General features: G+C 39.8%; 10 protein-coding genes across 10 annotated transcripts; 8 read left to right on the top strand and 2 right to left on the bottom strand.

The window, feature by feature from the left end:
- The first annotated feature begins 1,522 nt into the window (after positions 1-1,522).
- On the top strand, positions 1,523-2,124 carry BDF20DRAFT_707286 (uncharacterized protein). The gene is made up of 2 exons (XM_053076086.1): positions 1,523-1,818; positions 1,912-2,124. The coding sequence occupies exons 1-2, from the start codon at positions 1,651-1,653 to the stop codon at positions 2,035-2,037; spliced, it is 294 nt and encodes a 97-aa protein (XP_052933681.1). The 5' UTR covers positions 1,523-1,650; the 3' UTR covers positions 2,038-2,124.
- A 679-nt stretch (positions 2,125-2,803) lies between these two features.
- Positions 2,804-4,284, top strand: BDF20DRAFT_887180 (RmlC-like cupin domain-containing protein). Its single transcript, XM_053082026.1, has 5 exons — positions 2,804-2,828; positions 2,912-3,310; positions 3,385-3,425; positions 3,533-3,828; positions 3,927-4,284. The coding sequence occupies exons 2-5, from the start codon at positions 2,990-2,992 to the stop codon at positions 4,094-4,096; spliced, it is 828 nt and encodes a 275-aa protein (XP_052933680.1). The 5' UTR covers positions 2,804-2,828; positions 2,912-2,989; the 3' UTR covers positions 4,097-4,284.
- Positions 4,173-7,123, bottom strand: BDF20DRAFT_887177 (uncharacterized protein). The gene is made up of 4 exons (XM_053082025.1): positions 6,172-7,123; positions 5,253-6,076; positions 4,979-5,166; positions 4,173-4,832 (listed from the first exon to the last, which is right to left on the bottom strand). Exons 1-4 carry the CDS (start codon positions 6,892-6,894, stop codon positions 4,663-4,665), a joined length of 1,905 nt encoding a protein of 634 aa, XP_052933679.1. The 5' UTR covers positions 6,895-7,123; the 3' UTR covers positions 4,173-4,662.
- Positions 7,124-10,224: 3,101 nt separating this feature from the next.
- Positions 10,225-11,077, top strand: BDF20DRAFT_887166 (NUDIX hydrolase domain-like protein). Its single transcript, XM_053082024.1, has one exon. It carries the CDS (start codon positions 10,287-10,289, stop codon positions 10,950-10,952), a length of 666 nt encoding a protein of 221 aa, XP_052933678.1. The 5' UTR covers positions 10,225-10,286; the 3' UTR covers positions 10,953-11,077.
- Positions 11,078-14,499: 3,422 nt separating this feature from the next.
- On the top strand, positions 14,500-15,738 carry BDF20DRAFT_825400 (S-adenosyl-L-methionine-dependent methyltransferase; the record flags this gene model as incomplete). The annotated part of the gene is made up of 4 exons (XM_053077973.1): positions 14,500-14,624; positions 14,774-15,016; positions 15,104-15,392; positions 15,535-15,738. Coding segments are annotated over 4 exons (861 nt in total), but the record flags the coding sequence as incomplete, so codon positions are not given.
- A 980-nt stretch (positions 15,739-16,718) lies between these two features.
- Positions 16,719-17,451, top strand: BDF20DRAFT_887156 (Fumarylacetoacetase; the record flags this gene model as incomplete). The annotated part of the gene is made up of 2 exons (XM_053082023.1): positions 16,719-16,834; positions 16,910-17,451. Coding segments are annotated over exons 1-2 (220 nt in total), but the record flags the coding sequence as incomplete, so codon positions are not given.
- BDF20DRAFT_907447 (fumarylacetoacetase) lies at positions 17,171-18,597 on the top strand (the record flags this gene model as incomplete). Its single annotated transcript, XM_053083383.1, has 5 exons — positions 17,171-17,325; positions 17,446-17,789; positions 17,892-18,101; positions 18,169-18,317; positions 18,394-18,597. 5 exons carry the CDS (start codon positions 17,171-17,173, stop codon positions 18,595-18,597), a joined length of 1,062 nt encoding a protein of 353 aa, XP_052933675.1.
- A 111-nt stretch (positions 18,598-18,708) lies between these two features.
- Positions 18,709-21,707, top strand: BDF20DRAFT_995705 (Six-hairpin glycosidase-like protein). The gene is made up of 6 exons (XM_053085410.1): positions 18,709-19,931; positions 20,015-20,057; positions 20,145-20,287; positions 20,366-20,714; positions 20,819-21,355; positions 21,484-21,707. Exons 1-6 carry the CDS (start codon positions 18,792-18,794, stop codon positions 21,522-21,524), a joined length of 2,253 nt encoding a protein of 750 aa, XP_052933674.1. The 5' UTR covers positions 18,709-18,791; the 3' UTR covers positions 21,525-21,707.
- Positions 21,708-22,149: 442 nt separating this feature from the next.
- Positions 22,150-24,159, top strand: BDF20DRAFT_838182 (uncharacterized protein; the record flags this gene model as incomplete). Its single annotated transcript, XM_053079130.1, has 6 exons — positions 22,150-22,308; positions 22,634-22,777; positions 22,967-23,137; positions 23,494-23,653; positions 23,800-23,913; positions 24,047-24,159. 6 exons carry the CDS (start codon positions 22,150-22,152, stop codon positions 24,157-24,159), a joined length of 861 nt encoding a protein of 286 aa, XP_052933673.1.
- A 407-nt stretch (positions 24,160-24,566) lies between these two features.
- BDF20DRAFT_887137 (SBF-like CPA transporter family-domain-containing protein) lies at positions 24,567-26,739 on the bottom strand. The gene is made up of 5 exons (XM_053082022.1): positions 26,277-26,739; positions 25,916-26,191; positions 25,797-25,829; positions 25,235-25,704; positions 24,567-25,160 (listed from the first exon to the last, which is right to left on the bottom strand). Exons 1-5 carry the CDS (start codon positions 26,662-26,664, stop codon positions 24,807-24,809), a joined length of 1,521 nt encoding a protein of 506 aa, XP_052933672.1. The 5' UTR covers positions 26,665-26,739; the 3' UTR covers positions 24,567-24,806.
- Between the last annotated feature and the right edge of the window lie 185 nt (positions 26,740-26,924).

Raw genomic sequence — 26,924 nt, 5'->3', positions numbered from 1 at the left:
GTTGTGGTAAAAAGATGGAACGCATCAAGATCCTATCATGGAGTCTTTTGTTCGTTACAAGTTAAAAAGCCCCACGCACGCATCTTTCTCGTCATCATGATGCACACGTTGTATCGTCCGTAATTGAGAAAAAGAGGACGAATCACTCCATTCTTCTTTTTTTTTTTTGTTTTTTTGGGCTTGGGTGAAGAAGCATGCCTTTCAACTTCCATTGTTGTTCACAATCCTTATGCCGTTGTTGTTTTCGTTGTTGTTTCTATTCATTCATTATTTAAATTGATTAAAACCATCATCCGTCTTTTTTGTCTGTGCACACAAAAACAAACACGATCCCTGTTTAATTATGTCTAATTACAATAAATTGGATTTCCGAAAACATGTGATAGCGAGCGATGCGAGTACCTTGAAATGATGTGTGAAAGGACGTGATTCACAGACCCATACATGGACCGTTTTACGAAAGGAAAAGCTTTCTTTTTCATATTTGACTCCATCCATACTACCTTTTCTTTTTTTATTATTCCATGGTGAGCATCCCAACAGTAGAAGAATGTAAAATCAATCATCTTATCGATGGACCATCTTGTGAGATGAGGTTAATATGCCGTACTGAGATTCACAGAGGGCAATCGCAATCGCTTGGGCTGCCATAAAAAGGTTTTAGATAAAACATTGCAAACCTGTTCAAGCACATCCATTGAATTCCAGTGGAAGCCTCATCTTGGGGTCAAGGAGAGAACTGTTTCGGTTGGTTTTCAGTTGAAACCACGTTTTCAGGCTGTAGGTCAACTCTTTGGTTTGCTTGTCTACTCATGCTGTACGGTCTCTAGCCAAGGGGTGATGACGAGATCACCTGTTCTGTGTGTCACTCTATTTTCAACGTCCAGATCTATCTCTCTCTTTTTTTTTTTTTTTCTTTTGTTTTCCCTATTTTATTGACATACCACTCTCAGCATGAGTTTACTCAATACATCACCGCCTTTAAAAGTAGTTGTCCATCTTGGCAATGCTAGCCTCAAACCAAGTATAGAAGCGTTCCATTACAGAAAAGAAGAACAATGTGAATAAGACGGACGTTCCAATGTTGGCTTCCTTTTTCATCGGTTTTTTAGTTCCCATTCATGTAAAAGAACACTTTTTTCCTTTGCCAGAGCGACAGCCAAGACGATCTATGAAGCGTGAAGGAGAGACAAAGAGAAGAACGCATCAGGGATCAGTCATAGTATACCTCTTTAAACAACTTGGCCAACTCGAAATCTTGTTGAAAAAGGTTGAAACATTCTCGCTCGCAACGTCCTCCACTGTCAAAGACGATAGGATACAAGACACGGAAAAGGTATGTCAAAAGGTAGTGAGAAAGAGAGAAGGGCCTTGTTGCGTTCATAAAACATGACTCGATTCCCTATAAAGTAGAAATTACAAGGACACATTGATCAACTTTGCTTCGAGATACGTCAAAGGCTGGCAGAAGACCATCCTTGTGCCCTATCTTTATTACGAAAAGAATTTGAGCCGCTTTATCCTCGATCTGTCAAGGCATTGCTTACTACGCAAAGTAGTAGTAGTAGCAGCAGCAGCAGCAGCTTTGAAAAAAATGGGCTCACCAGTCCGTCTTTTAGATCACAGCAACAACAAAAACAAAGTACTGACATGACGATTCAGAGCCATCTTGGTCTCTGTATCATGCGCAGCAAAAGGACAAGAGAAAACCAGCTTGTCAAGCTCAACACAATTTATACAATGGCATGCCGTTTGTATGAGAATGCGAAACGTTTGGAAAACCAAAAGTATATTGCCCATCAATTGGCATTACTCTATGTAAAAACATGAGAGCAATCAAACATTGGACGTCTCTTCTTCATTCGACTCACAACGAATGCTTTTTTTTTTCCCCCCGTTCATGCTCTGTAGCATTGCCTATCGAATCAAGGAAATTCGTTTAGCCGGTTCACAAAGGAGGTGGAGAGCGAATTTGACAGCATCAGCAGATCGGTCAACACAATGTTTCGAATCGAGCCACCACAAATTTCATGGTAGGATAGATGGGAAAAAAAAAAAAAATTCTCTTCTCCTGCATAGTATCTCAACATTCCATGATCTATCAGGTTAATGTCGTTTTGCTTAGCCATCATTGGTCAAGCAAAGCAGAGTCTATTGTCTGTGTGTGATGGCTATAAAATCACTATAAGCAATGAGATCGCTTTAGCTCTATCAACATCTGTGGCCCTGGGCAAACAGAGGTAGCAGAAAAACATAAAATTGTTTCTCTTTTTTTTTCACATCATAAAGAAAGTAATGCGCATGACTTGAACAAGGTTGTTCGCAGTTCATCATTCCCCAATAACGCTCATCGGTCACGCACTTTTTGGCATAAAGTAATTTGTGTTTTAGCATAAATGACACCTTCCTAGGTGTGGCAGTAGAGTAGATGTTTGCTGCCTACTGAACAATGCAGAGTAGATCCATTGCATGCAAAAACTGAACTGTGTCCTTATCATCGCAATGAACAGTGAATAACTTTAATATGTCTCTGATTCAGGCTCATCCATGGAGTATCCATTTTTCTTTTTGCGTTGTGGGGGAAAACTGTATCCCGCAAAAAGAAGCTGATATATTATTCCGGTGGTAGTAGGATAGTGATTGGATAGCCCATTTCAATTGCAAAAATAAAACGGCTAACCTCTATGATCCACTACTTCTGCGCTGGTATGTGAGTGGTTTGTGTTTGTGTTTGTGTTGTATTTTGTCTTGATGAAATGACAACCATTGACCGCATGTGTAATCCATAGAGGTTACATTAAGCTTTTTTTTTTTTTTTTTTTTTTTTTTTGTCCTGACTCTCTCATGCCGCATAAAAACCGCATCTAAGACGTTTCATGGCTCCCCTTATATAGTTTGCTATCAACTCGTCCGATTATCTTTTTTTTTTTTTTTTTCCTTCTTCCTTTTTCCTTGTCTTTATACAATATCAAATATTCTCATCCTGATAATGGCTCCCACAAAGAAAGTTTTCAATATTCCAACTGCTGCTCTTCACCCTTCTTCAACCACTACTACTTGTTCTGTTCCTGGTGCCTGCAATCGAGTGAATCATTCTAAACAAGACGGTTTTGATTTGAAGGCACTCATAGAATCCATTCATAAAGTGCTAGGAGATGATAAAGGCTTGGATTCGGAGAGTATCGATGCTCAACAGATTATTCAGTTGATGGAAAAGTACAGCTCCAATTCTGAAGATTGGAGTCAATATACACTCTTTGATCATTCTCGAGCTTATACTCGTAATCTGATTGACGATGGAAATGGAAAGGTGAGTGGGGGGGGGAAACCTGGTGTCGCTTTGTTATTCGTTAGGTTGTTATACTAAGTAGGATCCTTTCTTAGTTTAATTTGATGATTTTGGCTTGGAGTAAAGGTCAACAAAGGTAACTCGTCGTTAGATTGTATTCTCTGTGTTTGTTTACTCTACATGAGTTGCTAATGTATGTCCACCCCTCCCCCCTTTTTATCATCCACTGTAACAAAACCCTAGTCCAATTCATGATCATGCAGGTTCACATTGTGTCATGAAGATACTTGACGGAGAATTACAAGAAACTTTGTTCAACTGGCCTGAAGAAGCTACTGCTGCTACTGCTGCTTCTGCTGCTGTTCATGAGGCGAGTGTCGCTTCTACTGCCATTGCTGTTACCGCTAATGATATTACTGAAGCTGTTCATTCGACTTGTCATCCTGCTGATGATAAGGATGTTTTCGTCGATAAGAAGCAGGCTTTGAAAGTGTTTAAGAATACGATATACAAGCCTAATCAAGTAACCTATGTGCATGGTAACTCTTTCACACGCTTCCTTTTTTCCGCCGTGATGAGTGGATTGTTCAACTATCTCATGACCTTCTTTGTTTTCTTTTTGCGTTTTACCTTGTAGATAAAATCGGTCTACATCGTATCTCTAATCCCAACCCTGAGAGAGGAGCCGTCTCTCTCCATCTCTACACACCACCCTATAAAGTCTGCAAGACCTTTGAAGAGACCACGGGTAAAGCAAGGAGCAGTGGCATTTGTACCTTTTATTCTATTGGAGGAAGCCGTATCTAGAAGAAAAACTTTTATCCATTTTTCGTACTACTGCAGTCATTCCATATAACATCCTATTTGCATTTTTGTCATCCATAAAGAAAATAAAGCTCCAGTAGAGTATATATAAAAAAAAAAAAAGTAAAAGCAGGAAAGTGATAAAAAAGAAGACAAGATGAAGCAAAGGGAAAGGGAAAGGGAAACGGTTTGTCATTCTTCTTTCTAATTTCCTCTCCATTTTATATATACATAAGTACTACTTCTTCTATCCACTCAAGAAGATGGTAAATGGCGAAATCGTCCTCTATTTTCATTGGACAAAAAAAAAAAGAAAAAAATTGCATGCAATGGGACTCCCTTGGGGATGTTCGTAACACAACCATGATTGCTTTGTGAACCTCATGAACATGAACATGGGGCAAACCATCAGTTCAAGTTAGAGAGAGGATCGAAAATAAAACGTCTGGTCTTCCACTTAGTGTCTTATGTATGAGATATTTTGGTCATTGTGCATTTTGAACAAGACAGTGGTCATAAAACGTCGTTCTTTTAGATATACTTTTATTGTTTTCACAATAGGGGGGTGTTTAAGTCCAGACGTATTGAGGACCTCCACTACCTTCTGGTACTGTCCAGTCAATGTTCTGTGAAGGATCTTTGATATCACATGTCTTACAGTGGATACAATTCTGGCTGTTGATTTGAAGGCGCTTTTCACCAGGCTTATTTTCATCGTCAACATATTCATACACACCGGCTATAAACGCAGTTGAGAAATCCAAGTGAATAAAAATGGGTTACACTCGAGTGCATGCATTTTTTGAACTGCCTCTACTCCATTGACTACGCCCTTTTTCCCTCCCTACGACCGCGCTTTTCTTTCCAATGCATTCAGGAACTTACCAGGGCAGAATCTGTTTTCAGGACCATCATAAATAGCCAGGTTTCTTTCTACAGGTATATCTTTATCCCGAAGACGTAAATGCACAGGCTGGTTTTCTGCGTGATTCGTACCAGTACGTGATACATTGGTTAATAAATCAAAGGAGATAACGCCATCCGGTTTGGGGTATTCGATGGGTTTGGATTCACTGTCATACATTTTTTTTTAAAGAGAGGATTAAAAAAGGGAACAGTGCTAGAAACGAAACGTCACATTAAAAATAGGCTCACTTACGCAGCTGTTTTCATGCATTCCCAATCGGCTTTCTTATGTTTGAATGTCCATGGTCCACGGCCCTTCAAAATCATCGTCTCAAGACCGGAATAAGCAAGACCACCATACAAACCCAGAGGGCCATGGAAAGATGGCTGACAATTACGGACTTCATACAATTCTTTGTACACCCAAGAATCCTTTATTCTGTCTACGTAGGAATCCAACATCACAGGTGCGTCCAATTCAACTGAATTTTCACTGTCTTGTGGAAACAAGGCTTCAAAAGCAGATTCTGCAGCCAACATGCCCGACTTCATGGCAGTATGAGTGCCTTTGATCTTGGGCACGTTCAGGAAACCAGCCGTACAGCCGATGAGCGCACCTCCCGGGAAGATCAACTGAGGAATGGATTGATAACCTCCTTCGTTCAATGCGCGGGCACCATATGCAATACATTTACCGCCTTCCAACAGCTGTTTGACAGCTGGATGATGTTTGAATTGTTGGAATGTTTTGTAGGGACTGAGATAAGGGTTCTCGTAATCCAAACCTACCACAAGACCGAGCGTCACCAGACGCTTTTCTGGCTCGAAATGATAGATGAAACTGCCGCAATAGGTATGTCTATCCGCAGGCCAACCGACGGTGTGCGTGACGGATCCAGGTTGGTGCTTTTCCGGCAACACTTCCCAGACTTCCTTTAATCCAATACCATATTTCTGAGGACCACTGTCTTTTCGCAGGTCAAACTTTTTAACGAGACCCTTTGTTAAGGAACCATGGCATCCTTCTGCAAAGAGTGTGACTTTAGCATTGACAGCCATGCCTCTTTCATAATTATCCTATAGAGATGTTGGGAAAAGTGAGGTTAGGGGGGAGGTGACATCATGGGGCTCCATCGTGGGAAAAATAAAAAAAAAAAAAAAAGCTTTTTCACCTTGGGCTCAAAGTTTTTATCCAAGCCAACGTCATTGAGAGAGACACCACAGACACTTTGACCGTCTTGACTGTATCTGACTTCGCTCGCAGCAAATCCAGGATAGACTTCCACGCCCAAAGCTTCCGCCTGTTCGCCTAACCATCTGACAAATTGACTCAAGGACACGATGTAATTTCCCTTGTTGTTCATTTGAGGTGGGTGAGGCAAAGGGATGGCATACTTTTCTGTGAGAAACTTCATCGCGTCGTGGGTGACAGGCGTATTCAACGGAGCTCCCTTTTCCTTCCAATCGGGTATCAATTCATCCAACGCTCTCGGTTCAAGCACAGCTCCACTGACGGTATGGCCACCGAGTTCACCTGCTTTCTCGACCACCATGACTCGGCATTCTTTCCCCTGTTCTTCCGCCAGTTGTTTGATACGAATGGCAGCAGCCAGTCCAGAAGGACCTCCACCGACAATGAGCACATCGGTTTCGTCAATGAAGGGTTCACTTCTGCGGGGATCGTTGTTGGGTAACTGGTTCCTGTCAAACGGAATCCAAATTTGATTTTTAGAGCTGGAGGAAATAAAACGAGCCGTTGTCAAACGAATAGCTGTCGTAGGCTGAATGACTTTCAACGTAGGCTGTAGTAGCATCGACGGACGAAGGGTAGCCGACGTAGCACGGAGTACGTTGGACTGGATGCGATGAATGAAACTTGTATTGCGTCTATACATGTGATGTCTTTTTTTTTTTGTGTAAGAAGTGTGCGTACTTTAGCTTAGAAAAGGGGGTGGAATAGAAGAGTGGGGAGGGGGGCAGATGAAAGAGGTAATTAGTGGAAAGAGTTTTTTTATTAATGTAAAAAAAGAAAGAAAGATGTATGCCCCCTTTTGTGTTGAATTTCAATTTTACCAAGAATTGATTCTGTAAGTTGGGTGTGGAGAAAAAAAAAAAAAAAAAAAAAATCACACACGCAAAGCCTGGTAATTTTCACATGCAGTCATTTTTCAACAGACAGCGTACTCAATAAAGAGAACAAGATCGTCAAATGACACGTGACTCTTTGATCGGTTATGTCTTTTTTTCGTTTTTCCAGGCCAATTCAAGCAACTACTTGCTTTCATTGTAATGTATTCTTTATCACAATCGAAAAAGTGAATGAAATTCAGGCGGATCTAAAAAAAAAAAATTGGCTTTATTGTTCTTTTCATATTTTTTTTGACGATTGAAGAGCTGAGATTTCCCACAGGCTCTTATTTTCTGACTCACGGGAACAGGGTAGCTTTGGGATAAGTCAGTCCATTGCGTGGCTTGCCTTTTTTACATGGATGCACTCATATTACCAAAGCAAATGTTTATAGTCAAAAGATGGCATCCGATTCAATTACTTTAAACAATAGCATTGCTCCTGTGGTTTTATCGGTGATGGTGGTAAACGGTGTGCTTTGGTCTTTGCCCTCCCCATTTCGAATTGGGTGTTGTTACAGATTTTCGTTTTCATTTGGCAGAATGAAGTTGGATCTCCGTTGTCCAACTGCAAAGGCTTACGATGCTGACCCAGAGACGATCACGTATAGGGTTCGCATGAAAAGAGAAGAGTTATCTGCGTGGCTATGGCATTCACCACATTGAATGTCTCTACGGGAAAATTTCCTCCTTTCTTTCCTATTGGCTGATGTCCTGTCCGCCATCCTTGATAGTGAGAGGTAGACAAGAGAGGATCTATGGTGGTTAGGGCGGGTTTTGTTTGTAAAAAAAAGTGGTTTGTAAGGAAACGCACAGACCATCCTCATGTCTCACCGAATCTTTGTACACAAAAAAAGTTGTTTTCCAGGTAGAGGGACGGGGAGGTAAAGTAGGGTTCTATAACTACTACAAGCAAAGTACGTTGCTATGGATCATCTATAAATTCGTTTCGTGTGTTCCCCCATAGACTGAAGGAGTGTGTGTTTTAGTTTTGTTTACAAATAGCCTTAAAGACACCCGCCTATGGGGGGAGGGCTCCCTATCTCCAGCTTCCTCCACAGCTCCTAGCCTAAGGAACACATGTTCCAACGAGGGTCTTTCTTGAAATGGAAGGGCCGTCTATCTGTGCTGATGATGGGCGAACGTCCAACTCCATTACATCCCGGATGAGGTAAATGCGAATAGAGGGAAAAACAATTTCAACAAAAAATGCATTTATTTAACCGAGATGATTTTTATGACCAAGCACAATTTTGTAAGCCACCTGCACCACACCAAACCAACAGATCGTAGTGGCTCTCTGACACTTTTACAACAGCTCATCATTGTTCAGCAGTAAACTCAGATAGATAAATGCCCCGCAGACCCATCTATTCTATCTACGTCATAAGAGATAGAGGTGTGACCCTCTCTACTTTAAAGAATTTCTTATGTGTCGATCTAGAAAAAAAAGAAAAAAAAGAAAGTGCAGTCATTTGGTTCTATTGAACCCATCCTTTTTCCAAAATATAAACTGAACGGTTCTTTTTTTTACGAAATGGGTAATCCCCTCCCTTTCGTGACGTTATAAGAGAAATTACTGTGAATAAATTTGAAATTGCGCTTTTTTTTTGATTTTTGGATCTGCAAGTTTCTTTTTTTAGCTCTATTGAATAAAAGTTTATTTCTAATGTGAATGAGCCACATTCATGTTTGGGGATAAGAGCTCGAGTGATGTCATCTCTTTTCCCCCCCCCCCAAACTCACAGATGAAAGCTGTAAGGAATGATAGATACGCACTTTTATTATTTCTAGTAAAAATGATATTATGGCGTTTTTGAGAGATTGTTGGGAAAGCGGGACGCGTCGAGAGAATTCTTTTCAAGTAAAACCCAATAGCTACACCCGCCTCGGCCCCCTTTTTTCCTATCTATTCACCCTTCATTCTAACCCAAAACCACATACGCTTTGACTCTCTATGCGCACAAACATGAGGGTCTCTGTTCGGTGTTTTTAGATTTTTTGGTAATTTATCAACTACGAAGAAAAAAAAAAGGAAAGGAAAAGACATGACTTTAGGTCATTTATTTATGGTGATGAACAAAAAAAAAAAAGAAAAGTCATTAGAAACACTGCTGCTCTGTTGCGCTGACACGGTAACGTGCATTGCTTCTTTTTTACGCGAGTTTACATGACGCAATTAGGATTAAAGACGTTTTTTACTTTATCCCAACTGCTATGATTTTAAACAAAAAATGAAAGAATTTCAATTATAATTTCAAAGTCTAGAAGCTCCTCTCCGTTCTTGTAGAGATTAGTTTTTTTTCGGTTTTTTTTTTTGTTGGCTTGTTTTGCCTTACAATATTGTATAGATCTGAGTATTGACGACAATCGTCATTTGTTAGTGTATATACGTTCATTACCTCATCGTCATCCATCATGATTCTTATTTGCAGTGTCTAAAGCTTTTTTTTTAGGCCTCCTTGTAGATAAGCAAGTCTCAGGACACTTCTGTATGGCAAAAAAAAAAAAAAAAAAAAAAAAAAAAAAAGGTGGTTGGTGTCAAAAAGAAAAATGTAAACGCGCAATGATCCGATAGAATATCCTTTCACTTTTATCCACGGAGAATGTCATGATGATGGCTGAATCATCCATTATTTTAATTATTTGTAATCACTCTATCGCTTAACGCTCTCTCATTGACAATGTCTTTGTGAATAAGCAAACCATTCTTAAATCACACAAATGAAAAAATGCAACCTACAAAAGGCAATTTTCAGCAACCGAACGCTCTCTCATTCGCTGTGATGGAGAGAAATCTAATGTCGATCCGATAATTTCACTGAAACAGTTTTTTGTTTTTTTGCTGTCTGGTTGTCAGTAACGGTCTCTTATTTGGGGAGATCCAAAAAGCACAGAAAGACAAGATCTCTTCTAAAATTTCCATTGGCATTTTTCTTTTTTATTTTAAAAAAAAGGCCTAATGTGTAACAAATCGTTTGATGTAACAAACATAAGAAATTAAAAAAAAAAAAGCACAGTTATGTATAAATAAGGGCTATTGCCATTCCTCCATCTTTTTTTTTTTTTTTTTTTTTTTTCTTTTTTCTTTCATACTTTCTTTTTTCTTCCAACTTGACTATCCACACTCTCTACTCTACACACATTATCACACAAAATAATGGCTACTGTCATGGTTGACCGTATATTAACACCGCCTCTAGAAGAAGGAATTCAGCATGAATTTATTGACTATTCCAAAAAAGCAAAAAGACATGGACATCATCAAGACGTTAAAGATGAAAATGATATTCGACAAGTGGCCGGTTGTTTGCCTTTAGATTTACCCAATCGTCGTGTGCTTCTCATTACAAGCAGAAAGAAGAAGAATGCGTGGGTTCTTCCCAAAGGTGGATGGGAACAAGATGAAACGCAACAGCATGCTGCCCAGAGAGAAACTTGGGAAGAAGCCGGTGTCAAAGGCAGAATTACTCGACAATTAGGCGTGTTTGAAGAACGTACAAAAGGCAAGAACAAGTTAAAGGCGCACCATTGGATCTTTGAGATGCATATCGATGAAGTCGTCAAAAAATGGCCCGAAAGAAAGAAGCGAGACAGAAGATGGTTCACATTCCAAGAGGCCTTGATTGCGACGAGAAAGCACAGATACATTCAAGAAGCGTTGATGCATTCTAGTCTGAATCCCGATCATATGCCTATTTCACCGAGATATTCATTTGAACAAGATCCTAGTGACGATGCATCTGAAGTACCGCTCAATAGTAAATTATCAGAAGCAGCATCTGATAATTCACTTGTTCAAGCAATGAAGTCTATCTTCATCTAACAAAGCCCTTGATCTCTCTCTCGTCTCTCTTTACTTTAACAACTTAATTTACCCTCCTTATTTATTTACAAGTTATTATCATTATACACCCGCACTTTTTTGGTTTGGTTTTTTTTTTTTTTTTTTTTTTCAATTCCCCTTTTTTGCACCTTTATTCACTATCTGTCATGAATAAAAAGATCCGTTTTTTTTTTTTTTTTTTTTTTTTTTTTTTTTCTTTTCCTGTGATTATGTATGTGCGTGAATAACTTGGCATAAATAGCCTAGAGGGCATGGACCTATCATAGGATGCTTATTGGCTACTTTTTGTTGATTGATCTCAGAAACTAAGTCTGTCCATCCTTTTGTTTGGAAAATCATTTCGTTTCGTTTATCGACAGTTTGTCTGGCTTCGTGTGGTTATACACTAAAAAAAAAAAAAAATGGATCTTCCTATTCTCATCGCTCTTATCTCTTTCGGAAAATAACTCTATCTAGAGTACAAAAAACGATCATTGAGAGGAACATCATTATTATACGCTAGAGTTTTGAACAAGGTTTGGTTTGAGGAACCCTTTCCAAAAAAAAAAGAACCAACTTCCCCTTTTTAGACAGACTTTTTACTTGTTCTATCTGATAAACAAGCTATTTTTATCCTTCTCCTCTTTGGGTTTTCTCTTGGCTTTTTCACAATATTCTTTTTTTTTTTTTTCCCGATCAGATGATCAATAAATACACGTAGTCTATATTTCTTGCTGCTGCTGCTGCGAGAGAGAGAGAGAGAGAGAGAGAAAGAGAGAGAGAGATAGAAGAGGAAAAGCGAATGCACCCCACGTCTTTCAGGTACAAGTGGAATGCAAAAATAACCCGAGATCCAGTTTCACTTTGAATTTTTGTTTATTTTTTCTAAACAGTCTCGGAAATATATAAAGTACCTTTCAGAAAAGAAACCAATGTCTTTATACAGCCGAGGAGAGTGTCAAAATCGCCCGTACGACTTGAGCGCCTCATCGTAATACATGGACATGCGCCAACAACACGAAAATAGACGTCGATGCACACCCCCACCCCACCCTCCTTCTCAGAAAAGTGTAACCCAAAGATAGAAGATCAGAGAAGCTCACAAGTGAGCCAAGCCAACAAAGTAACATAGCATAAAAGTGTTATTCTCATTTGCGGACGAGTCTTTACACTAGCGCTTCTCAATGGAAAAAAAGTGTTCACAAGTGTTACTCACTCCGTCATCATTTCGAATCCCATCACCCATTTGACGTAATGAGAACTACGGAGAAGCCTTTTTTGAATTCTCTCTCAACGCGACAAAAATAGACGCTACGATGGTAGAGGATGATGATGCATCACTTGCCTCTCGCTTAGTAGCATGGCCTGAGCGTTGACTCTTTTTTTTTTTTTTTTTTTTTTCTTCATCTAACAACATCCCTCCCCCCAAAAAAAACCATCATTTGAAATAAATGATACAGGGACATAAAAATGCATATAAGCCTGAAAGAATTAAATCCGACTCATACAAGACAGATAAGGCACTCCTAAAAAAAGTTTATTCAAAGAGGGAATATCCTATCTTGCCCCGTACCAGAGGAATGCGCCCTTTCTCCACGTTTCTTTATATAGATACAAATGAAGAGCGACGTGGATCGACAAGGATGGAAAAGAACAAAAAAGGCTTTCAATTAAATACAATACAATGATGACGCCTTTCATTGAGAAAGGACGGATGTCTTTGCACGTCGAGATGACAGAAATGACTACACATATGGACTTTATGAACACATGATGTGCATCAAAAGGTGCATAAAGTACGGAACAGACCATTTAGAGTTACTTGCAGCTTAGTTTTAAGCAATTGGGGTCCTAGCTGCTGCACTGCTCATGGTGTGTCTGTGCCTGCAGTGGATGAAAAATTTTTTTTACCGGAAATAATGGACAGCAGTCCTTACTGTGACATGAAACCAGCAAAAAAAACTATCTCCGCTCACTGAAATCAGAAAAAGAAAAAAAGTATAAAAAGCCCTGCCAAGTGGACAATTTTTTTGTTTCTTTACCAATCAGTAGGAAAATAATCTGTTAGCAGATGCTACGGCACTGCAACATTTATTTTTCAGATGATGAAAGCGGGTATTCGGATGACGTTCGTCTTTTGATTATAACGCGCCCTGGCAGAAAACGCCTTTCTGATCGTCTACTGAAAATCATTCAACACAGCCATTTTGCAATATGATGCAATTATATTTTGTTTATATTTCACATAAAGTAAATGAAAAAGAAAAAAAAGTGTGGCATCATTGTCTTTTTTTATTTTTATTTTTATTTTTTTTTGGGTGTTGATTGTCATTTATATCATTTCGTTTTTTTTTTTTCTTGGAAGTAAAGAGAATATTCCATTCGATCCATGTGTGATATTTAGAAAAGGAATAAGCCAAGTAGTAACTTCTAGATGGCTCCATTGATAGAAAATGCTGAAATGGGGAAATAATGTGGCTGAAAAAGGCAATTTAACGCTTCCAGCCCAAATCTACTAGGAAACTAATTAACTGTAAAAGACCGTTTCATCATTTTACAAGAAAACCCAATATGCATCTAATGGAGTCCCACTCCCTTCCCTCTAGCATGGATGCTTGTGTGAGTCTATGTACTCCATACCCTAACAACAATCTCCCTTTTTTTTTTTTTTTCTTTTTTTTATATCTTCTTTTCTTGGATTGATTGATCTTCCTCTTTACTTCTTATTTCATTTGCTTCAAACAATCTATCAACAATTGCTTTCCATTGTTTCTTGCCTTTTATACATATATACAGAGATTCGAAAGCTGTACCTATATTTATATAGTCTTAATTGTTAATTACCGTTTTGCCAATTGAAGAAACGACACTTTTTTTAAAATTACTCGCTACACATGAAAACGGGTTACAGATGGGGTTTTCAAGCCTTTTTTCATTGCATGATTTGATCGAAATAACCAGTCTTGTCTGCTTGGACAGCAGTAAAAAAGTAGTTTACATTGAGAAAGCTGGAATGGAGGAGAGTCGTCAAGAACAGGCAACACAACATTTTGTTTCTCTTCAAGATGACAAGGAACGTTCAAAGCCTAGAAAACACGTTACATTCGCACCTGCCGCCGCCGCCGTCAGCAAGATAGTAAAGCATTCCTCGTCTTGCTTTTTAAAAGCAACAGCGCTTGTTTGCTGTGGGAACAGACACAGCCATTCCGATCCCGTCTCTGCCCATAACAGCACACATCATCACCATGCGACATTTTCCAAAACAGAGAATGTCCGTCTGAAAAGTATCCTAAAGAGACATACCCACGCCACGTCGCTTTGGACAGACGGCCAGGAGGCAGTAGGTGATGACCACCAAAACTTGTTGCTGGGAGAGGCTCGTACCCTCGCTCGTCATGCCAACGGTTACGACCCAAGCCAACCTACAGCAGCCGACCAACCCTCTCCAGGGCTCTTTCGAGAGAATAGCAAGTTTGCATCCCTTGATCATCAACTTTTACTCTTGAAACAACAGCAACAACAGCAGCAGCAGCACCAGCATTGCACTTACAGAATCTTGGATGACAGAAAGTTTTATCGCCCTATCGATTCATCGTATCTATTGCCCTGTGATGAGGTAGAGACGGACCGATTGAGACATCTCCATTATATGCTACGTTTTGCGATACAAGGGTAAGTAAGCAGCAGCAGCCCCCCCCCCACCCCTCTTCCGTCCTCCTACACACCCTCTTACTACTTCTCACTCTACTGAGACGGAACAAAAAAGCAACGTCCATGAGGGCACTACGTCTAAGTACATTTTTTCTTTTGCTCTTTACTAGAAATTACTTGGCTCCTGTCAATGATATATTACGCAAAGGTGCAAGCGTTTTGGATTTAGGTTGTGGTCCAGGTGTATGGTCTATGGATATTTCTGAAAACTATCCCAAATCCATCATCATAGGCGTCGATATTGCTCTCAAGTATTCAAAGGAGAACAAGCCTGATAATTGTCTATTCTATGAATGCAACTTGTTGAAACAACTGCCTTTCGAGGACTGTACATTTGAATACATATTCATAAGGTAACACCCCCTCCTTCCCCCTCCCCACGACACAAAGACTCACCTCTTATTTCGTGCTCCCCCCCTCCCCCTCTCCAATTCCCTTAGATTTATGGGACAGGCTATAGAGAGTAGTCAATGGACCAACATACTATCAGAAGCGGCGCGTATTTTAAAGCCTTATGGCTGGATTGAATGGATTGAGAAAGACTATGAATTACATCGTCCAGGGCCACACACCTTGGAATTCAATCAAAGACTATTGTCTCTGATGCGAGAGAATCATCAAGATACACATCTTGGACTATCGATGGCCAAAAGATTGCACGAAATGAACCATCTAATGAATATCACCTCTACCTTTGTTTCATGCCCTGGAGGTCAATGGGCAGGAAAGGTAATGTATACGCGCCCCCCCACCCCCTCCCCCTCCCCCCATCTCATCTTGACATCGAAAAAAGATTATTCATCTTCTCTTTCCGCTTCCGCACCCCCGCACCCCCGCACCCACCCCCCAAACTATTTCCGCCTATGGATAGCTTGGACAGTTAACGTTGCAATCTTGGAAAGCCTACTACAAATCCTTAGGTCCGTTACTGCGTCGCTCGTGGGGTCTCTCGGCCGAAAAATACAGTGATAAATTACGATTATGCTGGCGCGAAGCCAATATTCACAAAACATTCGAGAACATTCATTTTTGCTATGCACAGAAACGCAATACACCCCTATTTCCACATTTATAACGTTTTTGGTGTAAAAGTTTTTTTTCCTTATCCGAACCTTAATAACACACACTCTCTCTCCACCTCTCACCTCTCGCCTCTCTCTCTCTCTCTCTCTCTTTCTTGTGGATGATTAATTCCCATTGCTGGGGGACCATGGCATGAATAAGGTATTATTTTACCAAATCCATGGCACATTATCAAAAAAGTACTTTGAGTATCAGCCATAAGGTTCTTTCTCTCGCTTTTGACAGAAAGGAACAGCTGGAACCATTTTAGAAATGTTCGTTACCAACTCTTGCTGACCAATAAGAATACACGCGAATAGAAAATCCAAAAGAGAGAATAGAACTGGTTCAGAATAGATAATTTTAATGCACAAAAACTGCATGGATCTACAATGGGGGTCGATCCTCATCGACCCCTTTGTCCCTCCCATTCTTCCTAATAAGAAAAAGAAAAGAAATGCGCTGCTTTGAAGGGCGTTTGGGTACTGGGGAAAAAAAAAAGTAGCAGCAGTATCCATATTTTTTTTTTTTTTGTTGCTGTAGGAGAACAAACAACCCATCCTCAGAAACAAACCATCCTATTGAAAAACTCTTTCATTTCTTGATCTGTGATTTAAACAGACTGCCCTACCCATTCAAGCTTAGGTGTGTGTGTACTTGGTTCTTTTTGTGTAACGCCTTTCGTAAAACTCCATTGCAAATTCCTGTTGACCGATCACGTCCAGAGCAGAAGAGAAGGACGATGATAGTTCATCTCGATATCCAAACAATAACACTATTGTCCTATCGTACTCTGTCGTTTTTTGTATTTTTTTGTTCTATTTTCCTCGTATGAGTGCATGAAGCTGTTGGTTCGAACGAAACGCAACAGAAGAAAAGGCCTTACAACTGCAGCAGCAAATCTTTCAAACATCTGTAACACATCCCTTTTTTATTCCACGGTCAGGTGACCGAGAGAATAAAATAACACTTTTTTTTTGTTTTGTTTTGTGCTTTATCCTTTCTTCACCACAATGTCTCCTATCACTGAAAGCTTTGTGAACGTCTCAGAAGATTCAGACTTTCCTATTCAAAATATCCCATTCGGTGTCTTTTCAACAAAAGAAAAGGTATAGATCACGCCGGCAGCGACAATGACAAACATGAGTATCTCTTTCTGATATCATCTAAAATGAAAACAACAGCCTGAAGCGCGTGTAGGTACAGCCATCGGTGACTATGTCCTTGATCTTTCTGAGCTTGCAAGAAACGGTCTTTTGACCGGTATCAAGGGATTGAACGATCCCGTGGACGTTTTTGAAAAGGTAAAATGAGACGGAAAAGAGGGAAATAAATGCGTGGAGAAGAGGTGAGAGACAGCCTACAGAATACTCACTTTGCAACCCAAAAAAAAAAACCAAAAAAAAACCAACCACCCAACCCTCTAGCCCGCACTCAACACATTCATGTCTTTGGGACGTCCTGTATGGAAAGCCACACGTGCTGCCATCCAAACATTATTATCCAAGGATACACCAACGTTGCGAGAGAATGAAGCACTTGTAAAGAAAGTCTTGATTCCTTTGAAGGATGTTACCATGCATTTACCAGCTAACATTGGGTAAAAAAAAAAAGAAACATCTCACACGGGGTCGAATCAAAACCCCTCCCCACCCCTCTCCCGACAGAATCCGCTGGCTAACTGTCCCCATGTTCCCTCTTTGTCATCACTTATGTATAGTGATTACACTGACTTTTACTGTTCTCGCGATCATGCCACCAATGTAGGTATTATGTTTAGAGGAAAAGAGAATGCTCTCCAACCCAACTGGCTCCATATTCCTGTGGGTTACCATGGACGTGCATCTTCGGTGGTGGTTTCTGGTACAGATATTCGTCGTCCCGCTGGACAGAAACTTCCAGCGAAGGATGCTAAAGCGCCCGTTTTTGGCCCTTCCTCAAGATTGGATATCGAATTGGAAGTGGGTTGGTTTGTTGGCACAGGAAACAAATTAGGAGACCGCATTGACATAAAAAACGCACGGGATCATATATTTGGTCTCGTTCTTGTGAACGATTGGAGCGGTAAATAGCAAAAAAAAAAAAAAAAAAAAAAAAAAAAGAAAGACGTGCGGGGCAAAGGAAAGACAAGTGTTCATCCGTTTGACTTATATTTGTTCTCTTAAGCCCGTGATATTCAAGCTTGGGAATATGTTCCTCTGGGTCCTTTCTTGGGAAAGAGCTTTGGTACCACCATTTCTCCTTGGATTGTTACTTTGGATGCTCTTGAGCCATTCCTCGTGGACGGTCCGGATCAATCGACACCTCAACCTTTGCCCTATCTTCAAGAGCAACAGCCTGCCGCCTATGATGTAGAGTTACAAGTGCAAATCAAACGTAAGTGAACCACCCCCCCCCCTCCGTTAGTAAAGCCATCAGGATTCATCTTGATTCATCTCTTTAGCAAATGAGTCATCCAAATTCGAGACCGTGGCGGTGACAAATCTCAAGCATATGTATTGGTCTATTACACAGCAGTTAGCACACCACACAGTCAATGGCTGTAATATGAGACCGGGTGACATGGGCGCAACAGGGACCATCTCTGGACCAGTAAGGAATATGTAAATCTTAATAATCAATGATTCAGAACTTTTTTTTTTTGTTTACCAAGGATTTATTCATGTAGGAAAAAGGATCGTACGGCTCCCTGTTAGAACTTACCTGGAGCGGTCAAAACAAGATTAACTTTGAAAACGGCGTTGAACGTCTCTTTTTACAAGATGGCGATGAAGTGAAACTCACCGGTAAAGCCAAGAATGGCAACGTGGGCTACCATATTGGTTTCGGTGACTGCAGTGGCAAAATCCTTCCTTGTCTCTTTTCTGAATGAAATTCATGCAAGACGTGGGGCTGTTCACCCAGCTTATTGATTCTCCGCTACCTTTTTTCTTCTTTCCTTTATAAATAAATGACGTTTTTGGGCAAAAAATCCAAAACTAGACTTACATCCCCCATTGCTTTTTTTCGCTTGTCTTTTTTTTTTTGTTTTTCATTCAAAAAGTGAATAAAAGCTGACTGTATCTAATGTCTTACAACCAAAACGACAATTCAACCGTTGCTAGCGAGGACGATAAATCGTACGGGTTTAAACTGCAGGCTGAAATTGACGAAGAACACACGCCTTGCGAGGAATTGCCCGAAGGACTGCGTTATATTGCCGATACGAGAAGACAAAGCGTCAATCCAGACCACTATTCGCGAGCCAACGTCGAAGACACACGGTGCAATATCCGCAACCGTGGCTATTTACCTATAGAAAATTACGGCATCATTGGCAACATGAGAACCATAGCATTGGTGGGAACAGATGGATCGGTCGATTTTTACTGCTATCCAAAGTTTGATTCACCCTCCGTCTTTTGTCGCTTATTGGATAAGGACAAAGGAGGCCATTTTTCAATCGCGCCAAGAACGCCTCATGCAAGCAATAAGCAAATGTATTTGCCCAATAGCAATATCTTGTCGACAAGGTTCATGTCCGATGCAGGCGTCGCTGAAATCACGGATTACATGCATCTGCCCGCTCCCGGACAGCGCATGTCCGCAAAACCTCTCTTACCTTGGCTGATCAGAAAAGTGAGGGTCGTCCGTGGCCTTGTCAAATTCAAGCTCGAATGCTATCCTGCCTTTAATTATGCTCTGGATGAACACACGACGCGCATTGTTCGAGAGACCATGACGGAAGAGGAAGAGAACATTGCCTGCATAGAGGCTCGATTGCACCCAGAACAAGATCATCATTATTACGCCTCACGCGACCGTGTTCTGTTTGAAAGCAAGAGCTTGTCCATGGATTTGCGATACATTGTCCGATGTGGTGAGTTTGAATGTGCGAGAATGGAGATGCATATCGATAATGCTACAGAAAATCGTACAGGTCCAGGTGTCTGGGCTGAATTTGACCTGCAAGAGACGCAAGAGGTTGTTTTCATTCTTCGCGAAGTGCCTCATTTTGAGAATCTCGATACGGCGAATGAAACTGTAGTGGATCGTAAACTCAGAATGGCATTTGACCCACCTTTAACCAACAGTTTGATGGAAGCCCTGGAACGACAAACAGTGTCATTCTGGCTGAATTGGGTCAAAAAGAGTACTTATAAAGGTCGTTGGAGAGAAAGCGTGCTAAGAAGTGCCTTGACTTTGAAACTCTTGACTTACGAGCCTGTAAGTAAAATCACAGGAAAAAGAAAAACGGCTAGAACGGCTAATGATGTCAACTACTTGACCGTTTTTTGTTCATGAAATAGACGGGTGCCGTTGTCGCAGCGCCTACCTTTGGTGTTCCAGAAGGTTTTTACTTGAGATTATTATGACACTCGTGACACACAATTACGATATGGACTCACTGTATATATATATTATTATTTTTTTCTGTAGCTATCGGAGGACCACGTAATTGGGATTATCGTTATGTGTGGATCAGAGACTCTTCGTTTACAATTTATGCATTTCTAAGATTGGGTTTCACGGACGAAGCAGGCGCCTACATGAAATATATAGAAGAGCGCTGTAATGATTTGGTAAGTATAATATTTGGACCACATTTCCATAGGAAAGAAGGACTTGACATAAAGGTGGAATTCTCCTTTCTTCTTTAGAACGAAGATGGCTCGTTGAATATCATGTATAGTATCGATGGTGCCAAAAAGCTTGATGAATATGACCTCACACATTTGGATGGCTACAGAAGCTCTCGACCCGTCAGAATTGGCAATGGCGCTTATGATCATCTTCAACTAGACATATACGGAGAACTGATGGATGGTATTTACCTCTACAATAAATATGGATCACCTATTTCTTACGATATGTGGTGCTCTGTTCAAAAATTGGCTGATTACGTTTGTGCAAATTGGAACGTACCTGATATGTCCATCTGGGAAGTAAGAGGACGTAAACAACAATTTACATATTCTTTAGTCATGTTGTGGGTTGCTCTCGACAGAGGTACTATGATAAAATGAAAGACCCTATTATGAAATGATCATTCTAAACATCGGGGGGTTTTTTTTTTCTTTTCTTTTTCTTTTATTTCCCCGCAACTTGATCAGCCTTGCGTTTAGCAGACAAGCGTGTATTTCCATGTCCCAATAGAGAGAAATGGATGGCTACAAGGGACGAAATATATGAGTTGGTGCAAACAAAATGCTACAACAAGGAATTGAAAATGTTCACTCAGAGTGTCGAGTCACCCGAGGCGTTGGATGCTAGTACTCTGATCATGCCTTTGGTCTTCTTCTCCTCTCCCACAGATCCTAGATTGTTAAATACGATCATGAGGATTTTGTTGCCTCCCGAGAAAAGCGGTCTGACAGCCAACGATTTAGTTTTCAGATACAACTTTTTGACGACCGATGACGGTGTTGGCGGTTTGGAAGGCGCCTTTTCCATGTGTACCTTTTGGCTAGTGGAGGCTCTGACCCGGGCAGGCAAATATGATAAGAAATTGCTTGAACGGGCAGTTGTTATGTTTGAAAGAATGTTGACGTACGCTAACCATCTTGGCCTGTTCTCCGAGGAGATCGCAAGGTCCGGTGAGCTGCTGGGTAACTTCCCGCAAGCGTTCACCCATTTATCTTTCATCAGTGGTAAGTGCATTTAAGGAGGGGAAGGGTCCGAAACGCAAGATTTTTGTTATGCGTGAAGAGAATTCAAAAGGGGGCGTCTAATTACATTTACACTAATGTCCTGATTTTTTTTCTTTTTCTTTGTACAGCCGCCTATAACCTTGATCGTGTGTTGGCCCACGCTGATTAACACCGTAAGTGGAACAGTTGTAACTGACCCAGATATTTTGTAACTATAACATTGCTTGTAAACATTGCCGCAAATTGTAGTAGTGTTTCTTTTTAATTCATTCTGGACTAGGTCTCCATCAGTAGGAAAAATACATAAATAAAACCCTTTGATTTCATTCGCATACCATTTATTGTTTTGGAGAATACCAAGAATGACAGTATCTATCATCTTTTTGGGCTACTCTTTCTTTTCTCTCCTATGACAAATTCCTTGTTTCTAGCATTTGCTTCGAAAGAATAACTTTTTTCTACCTAATACTTCCCTTTCACTAACTGTGCGAATCCAGCTCCCTTCATAAAATTATTCCAACGCCCGCAAAATGAAAAGCATACGATTGCATTTCGATGGTAAATTTGACGATCAATACGCATTTGATCTTAAGGATAATGTAATATTCCAATGGTATCTTTTACACATGAATGAAAAACATACTTTTACCACTTTACATGGAAGTTGATCACGTCCTCTCCTTTTCATATATCGCTTCACTTGACAGCTTGCAGCCCATGAGTTCCACTCTATCCTAGAGCTTTTAAATCAGGCGGCCTACACATCTCAACTGTCGAGAAGCAAAAAGTTGATAATGTTCGGATTATTGCTCTTTCTGTGGTTAACGGCTATAACAACAATCTTCCTTCTATGGGCGCACTACGACAACCCCGCTATGCTTATTGCTATTCCTCTGTTGATGTTAGCAAATCTTATTTCATTGTTTATATTGCATCGAAGCAAACGCAAATTAGTAAGCTTTAGAGTGTTTTTTCTTTAAAAATCTTGAGTTTTTGACTTGATTTTACCAAAAGAACCGGTTCATGAGTAGCTAAATGTTCTTTACGTGTAGTTTGAAAAGAACATTTCATGCGTATGTGATCAGCTTAATGCTACAGAAAATATCCATGGCATATATTTTACTTTTATAAAAAATGGAGTCGAAGTAGCACCGTCAAAAATACGGTCTTCTTTATCATGCCTACCTGTATCCTACGTATGTACCTTAAAAAGATGCAGTTATTCAGACGATAGATACGGCAACATTTAAACTAAAAAGTATCCTCTCCTTTGCGTAGGCCATCGATATTAAATTTGATAATAGATTTTCCATTTTAAGAAGCAGCCATTTCAACAAAAGTAGCTTACAAAAGGAGGCACATTATTTAGACGTAGCGCATCCTGAAACTGCTCATCTCAATGACTCCTTCTTCAAGAAAGTAGTAAGCGGTATGTATCATCACAACATATCGCCATCACATATGTCACGGACTCTTATTTAAACCAATAAAACGTATTTAATAAAACTAATGGAAACTATATCGTCTTTAAAAGTTTTAACCTCCAATTATCTTTTACTCGAAATACTTGTCATCAAAGACGACTATTTACAAAACAATTTTATCTCGTAGTCCTGGTTTGTTATCGAACTTATCGCAATTTGCTCAACGCGCAATTTGTGTTCTCTTTCTCTCTCCCGTACGAGCCAAATCCATCAGGACAACAATACCACAATCCCCAAGTTCTATTTTGACATTGAACTTAACTGGGGCAACTTTCTGAGCGTACTTTCCTCTTCACTAGTTAAAAAAGCATCATCATAATGTCACAAAAAGTATTGTATTGCATCAATCTTTCCGCAAAAAATCCGTGATATACGCTAAAGCACTTTATCTTCGCCGTGGAAGGCATAGCTTCTCCTTGTTGAATGGATACACAAAGCTATGCAAAAGTTGCTAAGATTTAGCTTGTAGTTTATATTCAATCGGCTCTCTATACAAAAGTTATATATCAGCTCATTATGAGAAACTGTATCCATTGATTGTTCTTTAGCATGACTTTACAAATACAGGTTGGCAATGTTTAGCAAAGTCCAATCGAGATTGAAAGAAATTGAAAGGCCAGAGGATTGATTTACCGGTATTAAATCAATGCATAGCTTGGGGATTTTACATCGATAGTAGATTACATAAGAACACAGACGGACACATGTTTTCACTCGTCCCATGAAGAATATATGAAAGGTACTGCGATTGTGAAAGGTTATTCAAGTGACCCCTATCCTTCATTTGGGTTGCTTTCAAAGAACAACGATGGACGTAAGGTTCTGTCAGGAATCAAGCACAATTTTCATTAAATCGGCCAACAACGTGGCCAATTTCTAAGCCAGTAAGAGCATTGCAAACGAACCTCTTAGTCAAGCAATGAAGGTAACAAAATTGTCCTCTCGCCTCTCCCTATAGAGATAGATTCTCCAAGCTCTCTTCAATTAAAATATTCACCAGTTCGCTTGACGAAGAATTCTTAATACATTTGATTAGCAAGCAAAATAACGACATTGACGCACTTGAGGAACCAGGTACGAAATAGCCATCCAGCAAAAATACAAACTATACTATTCCCAGGGGGGGGGGAAGAACAAAAGACCGCTAGTAATTTCATAGGAAAAGAAAGCAGATAGAGTTCCTTCTTGAAATCAATACATTTCTCAGCATTTCACAAGGAAGCAATTAGAGTTCCAAAACTCTCTTTAGCAAAAAGGTACAGCGAGAAGCTTCTACTAAAGATAGGAGAGCAATCGCCATCTATGTGCACTCTCGTATAAACAAGATACTGTCGTTTCTTTAGAATATATTGTCTTTGTACACTCACGCCAGATTGCTGGCAAAACCTCATGATACATATATAAAGAAAACAACAACCCAATAGCACAAGGCACATCGATGTCTATTATTTCCCTTTCTCTTTAATTTGATAAGAATGAACACGTCATTTCCTATTGCTATCAATCTGTGGAATTACGATTTTCTGTATACATAACCATTGTAGCGGTTATAAATGACTAAAACCACATGAATGTCCCTTTCACCAATTTTGGTTCATGAGGGGATGTTCCATGCAATAGAACGAAATTAAAATTTGATATTCAGGGGCGATTGCATGTTTCGATTTTGACAGCAATTCGTACAAGATTAGCACTGAAAAGAAAACAAACAATAACAATATACAAATGCGTCTTTATTAACGATCTGCTGATGGTATATGTATGTTACGAAGAATTATTTTACATTCATACGTGTGCATAGATGTTGACAATCACCGCACAGTCTGCATTATGTATGTCATAGATATTAAAATCTTATATCGTTGTATAGATAGGTGATTACGAGTGTTAACTGTCATTTTAGAGGGTGTATGGCTTAATATTATGATAGCTCGGATAATTTTGGGTTGAACGGTAATAGCCGTTTTCTAATGTGTTTGGTTTGGCTTCTGTAATGTTGTAATGCTCGAGGTACTGGTGAATTTGTCTTCTTTTTGACTGCTGTTCATATCGATGGATACTGATTGAGAACTGTGTTCTGCAGAAATATGTTCGCTGCCTGCTTCCATTTTTTCATCAATCATTCTCTCCTTGTCTGCTTCTTGACCTTTCAAAACCCACTTCTTGAGTATTTCTACTTCAATATTGCCCAATATTAATTGTTCGACATGATATAGTAATAAAGGAGTAGAGAGCACACCTATTGTACCTGGATCACCTTTCTGGTACAGTACATTAATCAAAGGCACACCCATTGCAACCGTCTTTGTTGCTCCACAGAACTAAAGTAGAGGTATAAATGTCAATTATTGTAAAGTAAAGTCTCCTTGTATTATCTGTAGTCATGTCGACATACCATCACTGCTACTGTATCTTCTCGTGAGTAACGAATTTTTTCTATCCACTGTTGGCGGCCGATAAGCTTTTCCGGATAAGGTAATCTTGCAAGGAACAGACAGGTGATGGAAAAGAGGATATAGAAAAAAAAATTCAAAAGCGCTATACCTAAAATATCCTTTCCAGCAACGGCAGAGAAGGAGCCAGCATGAATTGCATCCGAGAATACAGACCAGACCATCAACAATAAGCAAAAACTGCTCACGTCCGATAAACGTGCTTTAGCCTTAAATTTCGCCACGGGCTCCGTAAATGCTAGTTGTATGCCCTGCCCAACGACCAGTGGAAGAAGAACAGTGAGACCTAATTGTTTAAGCACTGTTATGTAATCAACCGAACCCCCAGCTGTATTTGCGCTTTCGTCCTCTGGTGAGGCAGCCAGAAGCGGAACTTGAAAGTAAGATACTAACGAAGGCGACACAAAAATACCTAGTAGATGTATAAATATGATTTAGCATTGAGGAAATCAAAGAAAAAAAAAACCTTCAAACACATGTATTTCACAATGTAAATTAGCGTACCCAAAATATTTCCTAAGGCAGCATTCATTAAGGCTAAAGGATAGTGAAATTGAAGAGAGCATTTGAGTACATACATTTTGTAAAATTGAGAAGCGGTAAAGAGGAAATAAGAAATGTACCTGACGCCTCGTTCCCGTTCGCGTTTTTTGTCATGACCACGTTGGAGGAGACGGTGGTTGGCGTACTGGCTGCTATTACGACACCAATCAATAATAGCGAATTTAAAGGTGTATGAAGCTTAAAGAACATGATGACAAGCCCAAAAACGAAAAAGGGTATGAGGATGAGATTGATGAATTGTATAAGGAAATGCAGCCTTATTCTAAGAATCGTCTGAGCTAGTATCCGTGTCCTTAGTGAGAGCCCTGAAATAAAAAAAATAATAATAACGGCGCCTAAAGAAGAATATGGTCAAAGAAGCCGTCAGAATAAATAGGAGTATTGATTTCTAAATAACGATGGTAGGATTCTTCATGTTACCCCATTTAATGCTCCATTCCGCGCGAAGATAACCGCCTTTTCTTGCGACATTTGGAAACAGCCATGCAAAAAATATCGCAATGAACAAACCCAGCAGAAACCAGTATTTCAAAAATGCCGCTTTGAGGCGTTTCTTTGCCTTTTCCAATAGCTCTTTTGTCCTGTAATCTTTTGCCTCCACTGGCTTCTCACTCTCTTCCTGAATAGGAACAAGTTTTTCTGCCGGAGATCTAAAGGCTGATTTCAAAGAGGTAATTGAAGGTTTCTTCCCGAGAAAAGATAAATCCAGCTCAAAAGGCTTCGAGAAAGTGACATCATGTATAAAATCGAAGGAATCATCAAGTGTTGTTGTTGAGGTCGTCCCAGAACTCTTCCCGGCCGTCGTCATTACTTGATTTCCTTTTTTAATGAATTATAAGAAATAGCACAACACAAAAAAAAAAAAAAATAAAAAAAATAAAAATAATAAAGAGGGAAGAGATATACACTGAAATTGAGGAACTTTTATTCCTATAGAACCATACTAAAAAAGAGGAGGTACGTATATTAACTGCTGTAATCAGGAGGAGAGAACAAACAATTACCAAAGAGCAAATTTTGCATAAAAAAGCAGCGTTCTTTAAGAGCTCCACTTGAAAAGATCTAATA

Source organism: Mycotypha africana, assembly GCF_025528875.1.
Source record: "Mycotypha africana strain NRRL 2978 chromosome Unknown BDF20scaffold_9, whole genome shotgun sequence".
In the NCBI taxonomy this organism is placed as follows: Eukaryota; Fungi; Mucoromycota; class Mucoromycetes; order Mucorales; family Mycotyphaceae; genus Mycotypha; species Mycotypha africana.
The sequence above is the reverse complement of the archived record's forward strand: the minus strand, read 5'-3'. Positions and strand labels throughout refer to the sequence as shown.

Bases quoted from the DNA above. Each gene is read 5' to 3' on its own strand.
- BDF20DRAFT_887137 (XM_053082022.1), bottom strand. From the start codon at position 26,664: ATGACGACGGCCGGGAAGAGTTCTGGGACGACCTCAACAACAACACTT. The intron at 26,192-26,276 runs GTAACATGAAGA...ATTCTTCTTTAG, and splicing joins GGAATGGAGCATTAAATGGG to GCGCCGTTATTATTATTTTT. The intron at 25,830-25,915 runs GTACATTTCTTA...ACTATCCTTTAG, and splicing joins GAACGGGAACGAGGCGTCAG to CCTTAATGAATGCTGCCTTA.
- BDF20DRAFT_707286 (XM_053076086.1), top strand. From the start codon at position 1,651: ATGACGATTCAGAGCCATCTTGGTCTCTGTATCATGCGCAGCAAAAGG. The intron at 1,819-1,911 runs GTAAAAACATGA...CATGCTCTGTAG, and splicing joins ATCAATTGGCATTACTCTAT to CATTGCCTATCGAATCAAGG.
- BDF20DRAFT_887166 (XM_053082024.1), top strand. From the start codon at position 10,287: ATGGCTACTGTCATGGTTGACCGTATATTAACACCGCCTCTAGAAGAA.
- BDF20DRAFT_887177 (XM_053082025.1), bottom strand. From the start codon at position 6,894: ATGTATAGACGCAATACAAGTTTCATTCATCGCATCCAGTCCAACGTA. The intron at 6,077-6,171 runs GTGAAAAAGCTT...ACATCTCTATAG, and splicing joins ATAAAAACTTTGAGCCCAAG to GATAATTATGAAAGAGGCAT. The intron at 5,167-5,252 runs GTAAGTGAGCCT...AATGTATGACAG, and splicing joins GAATGCATGAAAACAGCTGC to TGAATCCAAACCCATCGAAT.
- BDF20DRAFT_995705 (XM_053085410.1), top strand. From the start codon at position 18,792: ATGTCTTACAACCAAAACGACAATTCAACCGTTGCTAGCGAGGACGAT. The intron at 20,288-20,365 runs GTAAGTATAATA...TTTCTTCTTTAG, and splicing joins AAGAGCGCTGTAATGATTTG to AACGAAGATGGCTCGTTGAA. The intron at 21,356-21,483 runs GTAAGTGCATTT...TTCTTTGTACAG, and splicing joins CCATTTATCTTTCATCAGTG to CCGCCTATAACCTTGATCGT.
- BDF20DRAFT_887180 (XM_053082026.1), top strand. From the start codon at position 2,990: ATGGCTCCCACAAAGAAAGTTTTCAATATTCCAACTGCTGCTCTTCAC. The intron at 3,311-3,384 runs GTGAGTGGGGGG...ATCCTTTCTTAG, and splicing joins TTGACGATGGAAATGGAAAG to TTTAATTTGATGATTTTGGC. The intron at 3,426-3,532 runs GTAACTCGTCGT...ACAAAACCCTAG, and splicing joins TGGAGTAAAGGTCAACAAAG to TCCAATTCATGATCATGCAG.